The sequence below is a fragment of the Chelonoidis abingdonii genome, chromosome 1 (genome assembly GCF_003597395.2).
Source record: "Chelonoidis abingdonii isolate Lonesome George chromosome 1, CheloAbing_2.0, whole genome shotgun sequence".
NCBI lineage: Eukaryota > Metazoa > Chordata > Testudines > Testudinidae > Chelonoidis > Chelonoidis abingdonii.
In genome coordinates, this window is record NC_133769.1 from 148,012,170 (window position 1) to 148,027,564 (window position 15,395).

The following is a 15,395-nucleotide window of genomic DNA, read 5'->3' on the forward strand; positions in this document are numbered from 1 at the left end:
CTGGGGGGTCAGGACTGGGGGTTGGGGGATGTTTGGGGGGGTTCTATGTTCAGATCTGGCCCTGTGGGAGGTTTGGGGGCTGGAGCTGGGGAAGGTGGGGGAGTGTCTGAAGTTGGTTGCTTGGGATATGGGTGAGGCCCCAAGGAGCTGGGGATTGGGCTGTACCCCTGTTACTGCAACCTGGGGCCCTGCGTTTCCTCTGGAAAAGCTGATCCCTGTTTCGCCATCACCTCTCAGTCTGAGTCCCAGGAACCCTGCACAGGCCTCTGCAGGGCTGGACAGGCCGTGAAATCTGACAGCCGGGAGGTTTGCAGCAGTTTCTAACCCTCCCTCCCCTGCTTCTTCCAGGAGGCACCACAAAAGCATCTGGTCCCTCTGGGAAAAGAGAGAGAAGCAGCCAAAGCCGAGGAGGAGCGGCAAAGCGAGGAGCTGTTGGTAGGTGCCCAGAGCCCCCTGCCACTTAGGTTTGCCTGGCATAAGAATGACCTGGTGAATGCAGGCCCCACCCTGCCAGCCTCAGCCAGGGAACCTTCCTCACTGGAGCCCAGGGAGCCTGCAGGGTCAGACACAGGGGTAACATGATGCCCTTAGAATGCAGGAGGCTTCTGGGCAGGAGATGGTCAGCCTGTGTTAGCCCAGAGACCCTGCCCACAGGCTGTCTGGATGTCACAGTGACCAGGGATCCTTTCTAGCTCTTGGTGGGGATGGGGAGTAAGGAGATGAAATGTGGACTGTAGAGATGGAGGATTTGGCTCAGTGCAAATTGATGAGGTTTTGGGCGGAAATGTCACTCCTGCTGGTGATGTACAGCTCACCCCGGCCCTGATCCCACCTCCCTTCCCGGGATAAATGAACTTCCCATCACTCATCGCAAGAGATCTTGTGTTCTGGTAAATAACGCTGCCACCTGCCCCAAGGCGCATTTATGATTTTTCCCAATTACCGAGCAGATGAATTTCAATGGTGATAAATGCAAAGTAATGCACATTGGGAAAGATAATATAAAATACACATAAAATGATGGGGTCTAAGTTAGCTGTTACCACTCAAGAAAGAGATTTTGGAGCCACTGTGGATAGTTCTCTGGAAACATCCACTCACTGTGCAGCAGCAGTCAAAAAAGCAAACACAATGTTGGGAATCATTAGAAAAGAGAGAGACAATAAAACAGAAAATATCTTATTCCCTCTATTTAAATCCATGGTACCTCTGCATCTTGAATAGTGCCTGCAGATCTGGTCGCGCCATCTCAGAAAAGATACATTAGTATTGGAAAAGGTCCAGAGAAGGCCAACAAAATGATGAAGGGTGTGGAACAGCTTCCGTATGAGGCGAGATGAATAAGACTGAGGCTATAGCTACACGCCGCAGCTTTTGGCAACACGGCTGTGGTGCCCCAGCCGTGCTGCTGACGGGCGCACAGTGTAGCTGCTGTTTGTCGGCAGGAGAGAAGTGCCAGTGTAGACCAGTGGTCCCCAACCTTTTTGTGGCCAGTAGCGCATTCATGTTTTCAGAAGAGTGTGGCAGGCGCCAACAATTTTTCAAGGCTTATTTTGTATGTGTACATTAAATAATATGAAAACCATCATATTTAATATTACATAATATGTGAATCCAGAGAGAAGATAGAAGCTGCGGAGAAGCCGCGAGGACAGAGAGCACCGGCTTCCCGCAGCCCTGGAGAGCTCTGTCCCTAGCAGGCGCGGGGCCCCAGCCTCTCTCCCCTTCTGGGCACTAGGAGGCCCCACACCTGCTGGGGCAGGGCCAGCTCTATGTTTTTTGCCACCCCAAGCAAAAAAATTTTGGCTGCCCCCACCCCAGCCCTGGGCTCCTCCCCCTCCCCCCCCCCAACCATGACCTCCTTGTCCACCACAGCAATCCCTGTTTACACTTGCAGTGGGGATCAAACCATTTCTCCTATTTTTATTTCACTTTAGTATAAATCTTACGATCCCCCATTCCCCGCAGCCCCATCTTTAGTGCTCCAAATGCACATGGAAGGCATAGGGACTAACCCTCAAACCTTGTACCCAGCAAGGGATGGAGATCTAGTAAAGAGGGTTCAGGCAGAGGAGCAGGTGTGGGGGTGCTTGGGGGCCCTTTCACTGGCAGAGAAGCTGGGTGTGATTGTAGCGAGGGGGCCCCCACTCCCCCACGCTCCTGAGGGGAATAGGCCAGAGAAGGTATGGCCTCAGGCCGTGCCGCCTGTCCCCGCCCCCCGGAAGTGAAGGGATGGGACAGGAAGTACAAAAGCCCGGCCTCAGCACTCAGTTAGGAGGAGGCTGCCGGAGAAGGCAGACACTGGGGCCTGAGCTCTCGCTGGGCCCGGCCTGCCCTGTGCTCGGTATCCGGAGGGGTACTGGCCTGACCTCCCCTGGGGCCAATACCCAGAGGAGCCGACTGAGCTGTCTGACGCTCGGCCTGTGCAGGAGTGGACTGCGCCTCCTGACGCCCGGTACCCCAAGGAGTGGACTAGACTTCCTGATGCCGGACCCCCTGAGGAACCCATGGTTTGGGACCCCCCGGACGATGCTGGCGAAGGGCAGGTACCAGTGAGGGGGAAGTTGGAAGTGGCCCGGGGGCAGCCGACTCCAGTCAGGCTGCAGACTCACCTGAGCCCATGTCAGTGTGTTTAGGTCAGGATCCCCCACTGACCGTCAGCGGCGTTGACCACTGCTAGGGCCCTGGGCTGGAACGCAGTGGAGTGGGAGGGCCTGCGTTCCCCCTGCACCCCCTTAAGGGTGGCAGACTCCCCCTCCCTTGGCCTGAGGAGGCTATCTACAGTGGTTGCCTTGTCGCTCAGCCCCTGCTGCAAGGTCTGAGCTTAAACTGTGTGTGTTGCCCCGCCCTGCCCAAGGGCCTGGGCTTATATAGATACTGCTATTTTGTGCTCAGTCCCTGCTGCAAGGCCTGAGCTTAAACTGTGTGTGTTGCCTCGCCCTGACCAAGGGCCTGGGCTTGTATACTTCTAGCTTGGTGTTCAGCCCTACGGAAAGGCCTGAGCCTAGACTATGTGCTGCCCGCCCTGCCCAAGGCCCTGGGCTTATAGACTTCTGACTTAGTGCCCAGCCTGACTGAAAGGGCCTGAGCCCCTTACTAACTGTTGTCGGTTCCCTCAGCACCGCAGCAAGGGATGGGCCCGAGGCCGACGGAGTGCGGTGAGCCGGTGTGGCTCTCCTCCACCCTCAAGGAGGGTTGAGCCCCGATCCCGCTCCACTGCAGTGATGTACTCGCAGAGGGGGTGCAGGGGAGGTGTGGGAGGAGAGGGCTGGGGGAGGGTACAAGGGGAGAGGTGCGGGTGAAGGGAGAGTACAAGGAGAAGGGGTGCGGCAAAGGAGCGATGACAGAAGGTACAAGTGAAGACGCTGCGAGTGGGATGAGGGGTGCAAAGGCTGAGAGGGGCAGGTGCTGACAGCTGCTTCCCCAACCCCCTGCAGGCAGAGTCGAGAGGATGGACACTGACCCCCTGGTGCCCGAGGCGTGGGAGTCTCCCAGCAAGGCAGCATCCCCCTCTGCCCCACTCGGAGCCGGACTCTGCTTCTCCCCGCCCAGGGCAGGCAGCGTGGGGCTGAGGCAGGGGAGGACTGCAGTGGGCTGGGTCTGGGGGCAGGAGAGGGCAGCTCGGGGTGCCCAGCCACTCATCCCATCAGTGCATGAGTCGGGATCTGTGCCCCCTGCCCAGCCCAGCGGCACCCTGCACAGCCCACTCGGGTGAGGAAACACCACGCCGCCCTGAGGAGACTCAGAGCAGCAGCGGTGGCTTCAGTAGGACCACTCCTCCCTCCCTGGATCCTGGGCCCCACTTCCCTCCCTCCCTCCCCGGCTCCTCACACGCTCTGGGAGCCCCTCTTGTCGCTGCGGCCCGGGTTCGGCTCTAGGGAACGATGCTCTGGGTCTTCAGCGGCAGGGCTGTGCCGGGGACTGAGCACACCGGCACCTGCAGTTCCAGAGTTCTCTGTCCCCGGCAGGCGCTGGGCCGCGGCTTCTCTCTGGCTTAAGCCATGGCCCTGTGCCTGCCAGGGACTGAGAACACCGGCGCTTGCAGCCCCAATGTTCTCTGTCCTCGGCTGGCGCAGGGCCGCAGCTTCTCTCCCCTGTTGGGCACTAGGTGGGTGCACATAAATGCCCTGGCAGGTGTCATGATGCTCGCGGGCATCGCGTTGGGGACCACTGGTGTAGACAAAGCCTGAGACTGGTCAGCTTGGAAAAGACGACTCACGGGGGATATGGTAGAAGTCTATAAAATCATCACTTTTGTGGTGAAAATAAAGAAGGAAGTGTTATTTCTTCCTCCTAACACAAGAACTAGGGGTTACTCTGTGAAATGAATAGGCAGCAGGTTTAAAACAAATAAAAGGAAGTATTTCTTCACACAACACACAGTCAACCTGTGGAACCCCTTGTCAGAGGATGTTGTGAAGACCAAAACATTAACAGGGTTCAAAAAAGAACTAGAGAAGATCCATTAGTGGCTATTAGCCAGGATGGGCAGGGATGGTGTCCCTAGCCTCTGTTTGCCAGAAGCTGAGAATGGGCAACAGAGGATGAATCACTTGATGATTCCCTGTTCTGTTCATTCCCTCTGGGGCACCTGGCATTGGCCACTGTCAGAAGACAGGGTACTGGGTTAGATGGACCTTTGGTCTGACCCAGTCTGGCCGTTCTTATGTTCTATGTTCCCCTGTTACTGAGCCACCTTCTCCCTGTTGCAGAAACAGACAGAGGCTGAGAGGCAGAAAATTGTCTGGGAGTGGAAGGAGCTGCAAGGGTTTCTGGAGGAGCAGGAGCAGCATCTGCTGTCCGGGCTGGAAGAGCTAGAGAGAGCCATTGTCCAGAAAAGGGATGAGGGTGTTTGCAGCCTGTCCTGGCAGATTTCCCTGCTCAGCAAGAGGGGAGGAGAGAAGGGGCAGCAGCCACTGAGCCAACCCCTGCAGGTCAGGCTGTCATTGCAATGATCATACACAGCGTTTCTGTAGGCGCTTCTGAGCCCTAGACCCCAAAGCACTTTACAAAGTGGGGTCAGGGGCATTATCCCTCTGGGACAAATGGGGAAAGTGAGGCAGAGGGAGGGACAGAGCCCTGGCCCAGGTCACACAGTGAATCTGGCAGCGGCGCCAGGGATGGCTCTTGGGAGTCCTGGATGCTGCAGCCCCAAGACCTTCTGTCCTGTAAATGTCTCTCTGCATTTCCACTTGGAGGGTGAAATCCCCTCCCCCACCATGCTGAGGTCCCAAGCCAGGCCTAAGGCCCCTTGCACCGCAGGTTAATGGGTTTCGTGGGGTCAGGGGCCTTCTGAGTCTCTCAGCACTGGGGGGAATTTGATTCTCAATGCAGAGAAACATCTTCTACCTGTAAAGTGTCTGAGGAAAAGATTTCCACAGTGGTGACCTGCGCGCAGGGATTGCTGGGCCTGCGTAGGGGAAAGTCCCTGGTGGGGGGTGGTAGATGCTCTGGGAATGTAAACCTGAAATTCCCCTACTGTCCGTGGCTTCAATGGTGACCCCTGCAGAGCAGGCGGCCTCCCCACCCAGGGACACTCACCCTGACGGCCTCTTCTTTCTCTTTTTCTTTAGGGTGCTGGGAGCACTGGGGCAGGTGAGTCTTGGCCTCCATTTCCCTCCCCCCTCATGGGCTGTTAGGTTTGATAACTGCGCTGAATAGGAAGCTGCCCCCTGCCCTTGGAGCATGTGATTCTGTCTCCCCTAGTGGCTGACTCAGGTAGGAGAAGAACCGGTTACTGTCTGATCGCTAACGAGGTCAGAGCAGGGCTGCTAGACACAGGGCCGATGGGACAGACCTGGCCTGTCTCCTGGACTGATGTGGCCACGTCATATATTCCGAGGGCGCAGAATCTCAGGTTTCGCATTTGTTAAAGTGAGTTGGTGGCCCTCAGCACCTCCCCAGTGTAAACAGAGACAGCGTTGCCTTGCTGGGGCTGTCAGCAGCCTGAAGCCATAGCTCAGAGAGCGTGAACTCTCCTGTCCCCTGTTAATGTCATCGGGGTATCAAGTGAAATGACGAACTTTGATGTCAACGTTCAATGTTTCCTGGCTGATCACTCGAGCAGGTGGAACGGGGAGGGGGCAAGAGTGAAGCCTTTGTGGAGTGGGAATAGGGGGTTGCTGTAGGGAGGGAAGAACAGAGGAGAGACACAGGGACAAGAAAGCAGAGAGAAATGGAGAAAGGAGGGTGGGAAAGGAAGGGAAACACAGGGAAGAACCAGCAGGGCCCTACAGGGTGTCCGAGAAGTGGCTGTTTTCCTCCTGAGTGACACTGAGTGTGACAGACAAAGACTTAGCAAAATACTAAGAACTAAAATTTTATTTCTGATACGAAGGGCAGATTGTTCCCTTGTTCTTTGTACGTGGGTGTCCCATGGAGAGCAGTGGGTGTTCTGCTGTGAATGGAGCAGGGCACAGAGTCCTAAACTGATGCCCTGGGCCACTGTCCATAATGGAGAGTGCAATGTGGCCCTCTCTGCCAAATGAGCTGGACACCCCAGGGTTACTGCTTCAGCTGAAAGGCTTGAGGTTTTTGGTGTTTAAGGGCCCACGTTCATTCCCTGCTGGAGACCTAGGCTCTGTCTGTGGCCACTGCCAGCATGTTGGACCTGCCCACTCTTTGGTCTGTGTCTCCTCACTTTCCACATAATCCCAGTGCTGGTGCCCCTTGTTACTTCAGTAAACCAGCGTAGGGGTTGGCTCTGCCCCCCCACCCCCGGACCAGAGCATCCCTGAGAAAGCTCCTGAACAATGTGTCTGTTCCTTGCTCTAGTGTCTCCCCACTTCCTGTCTTGCTGGAGAGCACAGGTCTGTGGTGACTCACCATGACAACGACCATCTCAGGCTACAAAGCTCAGATCCAGGTTTCCTGGAGTTTGGGGTTTGCTGGGCTCAGAGTCTAGGGCTCAGGCCTATTTTTCACCCCTCCTTTCCCCAGCAGTGAGGACGGGATGTTTCGGAAGCCAGAGCTGTCGTTTGCAGAGCTGGAGAAGAGACTCAGCGATTTCTCTCTGTAAAGTGCCATGCTGCGGGAGGTGCTGCTGGGATTCAAAGGTGAGTTGGAGTCTGGGGGTGGTGTCTCCTCTGGTTAGATCTACCCTCGCCCTGGGGAGGAGTTGGGGACTCTAGTGATGTCACTGATCCTCGGCTCCATCTCACAGCCCAGCTCAGTGAGTTGCCCTTCCCCATGGAGCAGCCCTGTGGGGCTGGCTCTATCTGCAGCGGCCGCGTTATCGGCCTCTGATCTCTGTCACCATCTCGTAGTTAATAGCAGTTCCATTAATAAGCAATGGGGATTTCTCCATGAATGTGAGGGCCTGAATTCTCACCTCTCCCATCTTAGAATCATAGAATACCAGGGTTGGAAGGGACCTCAGGAGATCATCTAGTCCAAACCCCTGCTCAAAGCAGGACCAATACCCAGACACATTTTTATCCCAGTTCCCTAAATGGCCCCCCAACCCTGGGTATAGCAGGCCAATCTCAAATCACTGAGCTATCCCTCCCCCTTAGAGATGCTGCGACAGGAGCTGGGGAGCGACACAGGTACGTATCTATCTCTGACCGGCCATGGGGAGATTTCAGACCAAAAACTATGTTCATGACAGGGAATTGCAGCCTTCAGCACCTGGAAGCTGTGTAACAACATGAAGTGATGTTACTTTTGTTCTTGCACCACTATATTTTCAACTGACTTGTCTCTTAAATGTTTTAGCTCAGGAATCGGCAACCTTTGGCACGCAGCTTGCCAGGGTAAGCACCCCAGCGGGCCAGGCTGGTTTGTTAACCGGCGGTGTCCTCAGGTTTGGCCGATTGCAGATTCCACTGGCTGTGGTTTGTCACTCCAAGCGAATGGAGGTGGCAGGAACAGCGGACAGCACATCCCTTGGTCCGCGCCGCTTTCTGCAGCCCCCATTGGCCTGGGACAGCAAACCGTGGCCAATGGGAGCCGCAATCGGCCGAACCTGCGGACGTGGCAGGCAAACAAACCGGCCTAGCCCGGCCCACCAGGATCCTTGCCCTGGCGAGCCACGTGCCAAAGGTTGCGAATCCCTGTTTTAGCTCATCAATATCACGTAAGCATTTCAAGTGTTTTGGAGTTTTTTTAGTACTCATTAATTGTTTTTGCTTTTACTTTAATTATTGCCTTTTTTACTGACTACGTTAATTTTAAGAATTTTATTTTGCAGTTTTAATTGCAGTTATATTAATAGTGTTTTTAATTAAGTTTACATAGTCTGATTTTATAGCTTTTTTTTTAAAGACCACTAAGACCTTGACAACTTTTCCTGTTTTTGAGTGGCTTCTTGATACTTTTTTAAAAAAAATACAAAGTCTGAGCTTTTCCTTTAGCATACTTACTTGAAAGTTTGTTAGTAAAGTTAGAGTTTTTTGGCTTTTTTTTTTTTTTTAAAAAAAACTTTTTTGTTATGACTCTTTTTAAATTGGTAATGTATTCACATTTTTAAGTTATATTTATTTTAGTGCACTATTTACCTCTTGGGACAAAAGTTGTAGCTGATTTTTACACTTTAAATAAAACATCTATTAGCATCTAATTTTGTTAAAACAGCAATTCAATATTTCTTTTTTGCATAAGCTGCACTTCTTTAAGAATGCAACGTTTGGTTCTTTTAATTAAATTTTTGCTCTAATTTTTTTATGCTTACATTATGCCTTAAATTAATTTATATTTCTTGGAATGATTTTATTCATTTAAGATAGAATCTTAATTTTTTTCCCCCAACACATTCCTAGCCATCCCAATGATGATTCATTTCTGGGAAACATCCTCAGCAGAATTATTTGAAGGTGTTGCACCGGAGAGTAAAGGCACAGAGGCAGTGGCTTGTGGGAATGAGGGTAAGTTTCATTACTAATCCTCGTAAAAAGAGGGGTCTTTTTAGAAAAATAGTTTAACTTACAAGCACTGAGAGACTTTAGGAAAGTCACTAATCATGGGAGCAATGGGTCTCTTTGGAACATATTTTAACTGACAAGCCCTTAGAGCCTTTCTGAGGAACGGGATAGAACTATGGTCAACATGAAATGCAAATTAATGATTGTGCATCATGAGGAGAAAGAGGAGGGAATACAAGTTAAAATATAATGAAAACAAAGCCTCTCAGAAAGGAAATGTAGCAGTTTAGTAGCAGTGTTGCCATGTCTGGGGTGAGGTGGGAGATGATTCTCCCTTCCACCATCTTTTTAAAAATCCCAAAAGGAATAAAGAGTGGCATCGTTTATTTTTTATTATTTTGTTTTCTAATTAAATCCATGTCGCTAAGGCCAAATTTGGCCCTAGGTAACTTTGTTCCCATGTTTTGTTGTTCTCCAAGTATAGAGCTTAGTACTGGCCCTGAACGACATCATTAGCCCCCTTTTGTTTTGACTAATTTAATTTTCTGTCGTTGGTCTCCTTGCACCTGTGGCTTTCATGGCTGAAAAGAAATTTAACCTACTTTTCATCAACTTGTTGCTGTAAGGTATTGTAAGTTCTTATGAACTTTTGTCGTCTTTTTACAGTGAAGTGAGGCAGAGAGTTCAAAACGTGGGTGTAATTGGAATTACATTCCCAGGGTTGGTCTATACATGCCATTTGCACTGGGCTCATTCAGGCTTTGTCTCAGTACAGTGTAGCACTCGCTTCCATACGTAGTCAATGCCGATACAAAAGAATGAATCTAGGCTGGTGTTTCTCAGCTGGTGGTTTGCGACCCCCGAGGGCTCAGGAAAGGCAGTCAGGAGGCTGTGAGATGTTGAGTGTTTCATTATGATCTAAAGCAAAGAAAATCTCACTCCCCCACTCCTGCACTCCCTGTTCATTGTGGTCAAGCGTTCTCTGTCAGCCTCTTGAAATATACAAGTTATATATAGACTCAGCACGGATACAGTGTTGTATTCTTACTTTTTTAGTAAATGTTCGGGGTTCAGAAAAAATTTGACTTCCAGTAAATGGTACTTGCTTACTTATCTCAGCTCTGACATTAGGCAGTTTGCAGCTGTGCACAGTAACACCTTTCATTGCCTGTATCCCAGCCAGCGAGACTGAAACCTGCAGTGGTTAGTAGAGATGGGACGAGACAGAAAGTTGGATCCAAACCAGCATTGAGTGCTGTCAGCGATCGCAGCAGAGCAAAGGAACCCAGGGATCGTTGGTCAGTAAGTCTCTCAGGCAGAGGAGGTGAGAGGGGGAAACAGAAAAGTCAGGCCATATTTGGGGTCGGGAAGGAATTTTCCTCCAGGGCGGATTGGCAGGGGCTCTGGAGGTTTTTCGCCTTCCTCTGCAGCGTGGGGCATGGGTCACTTGCTGGTGGATTCTCTGCAGCTTGAGGTCTTCAAGCCACGATTTTGAGGACTTTATAACAACCCCTAACCCATGACTGAGTTATTGAAGTGGGTGGGTAGGGTTCTGTGGCCTGCTTTGTGCAGGAGGTCAGACTAGATGATCATATTGGTCCCTTCTGACCTACGAGTCTATGAGTCTACGAGTCAATGAGGAAAGGCAGTCAGGAGGCTGTGAGATGTTGAGTGTTTCATTATGATCTAAAGCAAAGAAAATCTCACTCCTGCACTCTCCTGTTCATTGTAGTCAAGCATTCTCTGTCAGCCTCTTGAAATACACAAGTTATATATAGACTCAGCACAGATACATGTTTTATTTTTACTTTTTTAGTAAATGTTCGGGGGTTGGAAAAGATTTGACTTCCAATAAGTGGTACTTGCTTACATACCTCAGCTCTGAAATTAGGCAGTTTTCAGCTGTGCACAGTAACCCTTTCATTGCCTGTATCCCAGCCAGCGAGACTGAAACCCCTGCAGTGGTTAGTAGAGATGGGGATGAGACAGAAAGTTTGGATCCAAACCAGCATTGAGTGCTGTCAGCGATCTCAGGAGAGCAAAGGAACCCAGGGATCGTTGGTCACTAAGTCTCCGAGGCAGAGGGAGGGGAGAGGGGGAAACAGAAGTCAAAAAATGAAGGAGAAATAAGTGGGGGGTGGGGGGGCACGGAGGTCACAAGCTTCCAAACGTGCCCACATCCAGTCATAGAGTCATAAAGTCTAAGGCCAGAAGGGACCACTGAATCATCTGGTCTGACCTCCTGTCTAGCACTGGCTGCCAACGCCCCCCAGCACCCGCCCACTAAACCGAACAGTTGGAGTGAGGCCAGAGTCTTGCAGCCTCCAGGAGACTAGACTCTTACATGCCCCAGGCAGAAAATAGCAGGGACTGAGGTGCACCAGTGCTCCAGGCCCCTGCAGTGGCAGGGAAATGGTTAAGTGAGATATTTCCAGGAAATCCTAGTGAGTGCCCCGCAGCCCACACTGCAGAGGAAGATGAAAACGCACCAGGTCACCCACAGCCTGACTTGTGGGGGGGGGAAATATTCCTTCCCCGTCCCACCTATTGTGATCAGTTAGACCCTGAACATGGGAGCAAGAACCGGCCAGCCGAGCCTTGAGAAAGAGAGAGATTGATCTCCCCTCAGAGCCCTAGTCCACCCCGCCCAATAGCCTGTCTTCTTTTCTGGCCATTCCTGAAGCTTCAGAGGAAGGAGATTAAAAAACCCTCTCAAAATATATTGGATGAAAAAAATCCTTCCTAACCCCTGTGAGTTGTGGCCCTGAAGCATGAGGCTGAGGAATGTAATACATAAAATGGAAGTGAGCCCCACTTAATGTTCCACTATTTGTCTCCATTGACAATGGCTTCCATCTTAATATCACCAGCAAACTTTATTTAACTTACTGCACGAGCCCTGGGCAGTCTTTGTCCTGTCCCTGCCTCTGCCTGGTCCCCACCATTAGGGGAGTTGCCCTCAGGGTTTTAAAACTAGGACAGTGGGTTTAGTTCTGGTGGGAAAGGCTGGGTCTGGGCTATGATAAAGTTATGGAATATTTTCCCAGCATGCAAGACAGAAACATCTTGTGCAGGGAAAGGGCCAGGGAAGATCACGATGTGACAGGAACTAACTTCTGAAATCTTCCCTGTCACCCTTCTCATCCTGACAGACGGCAGAGTAATGCCCACCTTTGGCTCCAGATTGTCCCAGCCTCCCATGGGGCAGGGAAGGGAACTGGCTGTAGTGGAGCCAGTCCAGGTAGGGATTATTGCGGGGTTGCTAGTGGGTTCCTGCTGGGAGGAGAGGGGCAGGAAATACTGAGGGCTTGGGATCTTTGGGGGAGCTCAGTGTGGAGGTGGGATGGGAGCAGGAAATACCCAGAGTGGAGAAAGGGATGGGGACAAGGCATGTGACAACTTGCTAGGAATTGTTTAACACAAGTCCTGGATTCTGGGAACAGATCCATGGGGTTTGGGGGAGGAAACTACCCTATTTGTGGAATGGGGCTGGTGGGGGAACCCTGGACAGCGCTGGGGAAATGTATCCGATTCCCAGTGCAGGAACATGAACCTACTGGCCAGAGGCTGCTACAAGATTGGAAGGAGAGGTGGGAGGTTACCCACCAGTGGGGCCTAGAGTAGATAATCCCTCCCTTTCCTTCCAGCTGGTGGCAATGGAAGCCTGTTGGGATTCCTACTGGGGAGCCAACCCTGGAGCCTGCTGGGGACCCCGTCCCCCATATCAGCCTCTGGCTTGTAGGTGTGTGATGAATGAGAAGACCCTTCCCCCTCTGTCTGCTGAGGGGCATGAGGGGATCTCTATCTCCCCTCCTGTTTTGTCTCCTGGCTGCTCTGAGGGTAGGAATCTGCTGACTGTGACCCTGCCAGATTTTCCATTTGATTGGCTCCTCTCTCTCCATGAATAGTGGGCTCTGACTGGGGCAGCAGGTACCGAGTGTTGGACACTTCCTCTTTCAGGGGCCAGTGACCTTCGAGGAGGTGGCTGTGTATTTCACCAGGGAAGAGTGGGCTCTGCTGGACCCCTGTCAAAGAGCCCTCTGCAGAGACGTCATGCAAGAGAACTATGAGGCTGTGACCTCACTGGGTAAGGATTCCTGCTCCCTTGGTTCTTAGAAGGGGAAATGAAGAGTTAAGGTTCGTGCCACCCTCACAATGCCACCTCTGCTCTGCCTTGTCTCCGCAACAGCCCATAGAGAGCATTAAAATGGGGCAGACTAGGTCCCTCAGGATTCACGTGCTCCTCCCTTCGTATCACAGTCACAGCTCTGCCAAACTGCTCCAACTCCTCCCTCCACCATCCAGTTACAGCTACAGCTGACCCAGTGCACACAGCTGAAGGCATGTGGAGAAATGCTGGTATTCCCATCTCTGAACACAACACAAACAATGGCACGTTCCTAGTCCTTCATAGCTATTGTAGAATCATAGATTTTATGGCCAGAAAGGGCTATTAGGTCATCTAGTCTGACCTCCTGTATAACACAGGTCATAGAATTTCATCCAGTTACTGCTGTACTGAGCTGAATACCTTGTGTTGGACTAAATCCTCCCCCAGAAAGGCATCCACTCCGACTTGAAGACTTTGAGAAATGGAGAAACCTCCACTTCCTTTGTTAGTTCGTTAACCTTTGTACCAGCCTTACTGAGACACTCCCAGTGGCTAGTGCCAGCTGCAAGGCCAGGGTCAGAGTTAAGGTTGCATTTTAGGGGTAAGTGTGTATATTAATTCTTCCTTTTCTGGTTTTTAGAGGTTTAAGTTTAGCCACCACCCACCTAGTGCAAATGCATGCAGCAGAACTGGCCAACCGGTATTCAGTATTTATGTAGGTTATGGACATTTGATTTCCTTAATTTTTTAACAGACTGTTTTGTTACTCTGTCTGCATGAGAGATTTTGCCAGCATAATTATGTCAATTAAGGATGTGGTTTTTTGCACCTCTAACAAACAGAGCTATGCTGACAAAACTTTGCAGCTCAGAAGAGGCCAGAGTCTGCAAGTGGATTTTAAAACACTTTAAAATATTGCTCTCAGCCCTGAAATTTTGGAATTGGGGGAAACATCTAAGAAGAACTCCTTCAGAATGCAGCAAAATGCACAATACACCTAGTCTGAAAGTTAACAGTGGTACGGCTCAGACTCAGATGAATGGGTGTAGCTCAGAGGCAGTGGCCACAGCATGTGCTCTTAACCCAACCAACGAATGACACTGAGAGCAGTGTGAGGTTCTATTCAGGAGTTCTTCGGGGGTAGTGGAGGAGAACAGGGAGGAGTGGGGTGGGAGAAGATGATGGGAGAGCTAGTGCTTGTGGGGTGCCACAAGGTAGGGCAGGCTGAGTATAGTGGGAGGAAAGGGATAGGTATGTGGAAGATTAGACTAGAGGGAATCAGGGAGGGATGGGTACCATGGAAGGAAGAGGAGGTGAGGAATCAGAGACAGAATCTCTGGAGAACAGGTAGCGTGGTGGGTTGGGGGAGTGGGAGACTGGGAATGGAGAAAAGGGGGTGGAGGACCCCAGCAGTGGTGCTGTTGGAGGGGGAGGATTGGGTAGGAGATCTGGGATACTTGGAAGCGGAAAAGACTGAGGATAGTTGGAAGGGGAGGGGAGAAGTGGGAAGGGAAGGTTTCAGGGAGACAGATATTTGGGGCCCTTCACTGAGAATATCCTTGCCAAAGTCTCTTAATGAGTTCTCCGTAAGCAAAGCTCAGAACCAGTGCTCCATCCTTATTTTTCTTGACCCATCAGCCACCTTTAATACCACTGACCATGGTCCTCATCTTGACATCTTGTCTTCTTCCTGGCTCTCCTCCTGCCTCTGTAACCACTTCTTCAGCATGTCCTTAGGAAGATCCTTCTCACCCCTACTCCAGTTTTCTGTGGGGGTTCTACAGGGCTCAGTCCTTGGTTACTTCCTCTGCACTTTATCTCTGGGAAGTCTCAGTTCAGCTACTGTCCGTATGCTGATGAATCACAGATCACCGCTCTACTCTAGACCTGTCTCCTTCTGTCCAAACTGAAATATCAGCCTCGCTCTGATGACTCCTTGTGGATGGCTAGCCATCAACTCAGGCTCAACAGCTCAAGTGTTGATAACAGAGCTCTTAATCCCCAAAGCCAGCCCCCCACCTCCTTTCTTGCTGTTCACCCCAGAATTAGCTGATGAAATCTCAGAGTCTCTGGCAATATTTGCAAACTCAGATGACAGGAGAGGTCCCATGAGATTAGAGAAGGTTAACATAGTGCCCATCTTTACAAATGGGAAAAAGGAGGAGCTGGGGAACTATACACTAGTCAATCTGACCTCGATAGCCGGAAAGCTATTAGAGCAATGTATAAAACATTCAGTTTGTGAATACTCGGAGGATGAAGGGGTAATCGATAGCAGCGAGCATGGATTTACTAAGAACGTAGCATGACAAACCAGCCTGATATTCTTCTTTGATAGGGTAACTGGTTTGGTGGATAAAATAGGCCTGGACTTCAAAAAGGCTTTTGACACAGTCCCATGAGTAAGCTGGAGAAATGCAGGC

The 15,395-nt window shown here is 51.1% G+C and overlaps 1 protein-coding gene across 9 annotated transcripts in view; it reads left to right on the forward strand.

Moving 5' to 3' along the window:
- LOC116833757 (uncharacterized) overlaps positions 1-15,395 on the forward strand; it is a 660,803-nt gene that overhangs the window by 7,732 nt on the left and 637,676 nt on the right. The window contains exons 1-7 of one of the 9 annotated variants that reach the window (XM_075069487.1): positions 217-439; positions 4,719-4,934; positions 5,574-5,718; positions 6,943-7,055; positions 7,515-7,547; positions 8,760-8,864; positions 12,014-12,102. In XM_075069487.1, the coding sequence (XP_074925588.1) occupies positions 7,025-7,055; positions 7,515-7,547; positions 8,760-8,864; positions 12,014-12,102 (258 nt within the window). In that variant the 5' untranslated portion in view covers positions 217-439; positions 4,719-4,934; positions 5,574-5,718; positions 6,943-7,024. Of the gene's footprint in view, positions 1-216; positions 440-4,712; positions 4,935-5,573; positions 5,719-6,939; positions 7,056-7,514; positions 7,548-8,759; positions 8,865-12,013; positions 12,103-15,395 lie in introns of those variants that run through there. The other 8 variants (XM_075069422.1, XM_075069448.1, XM_075069382.1 and 5 more) reach the window with 8 other exon arrangements.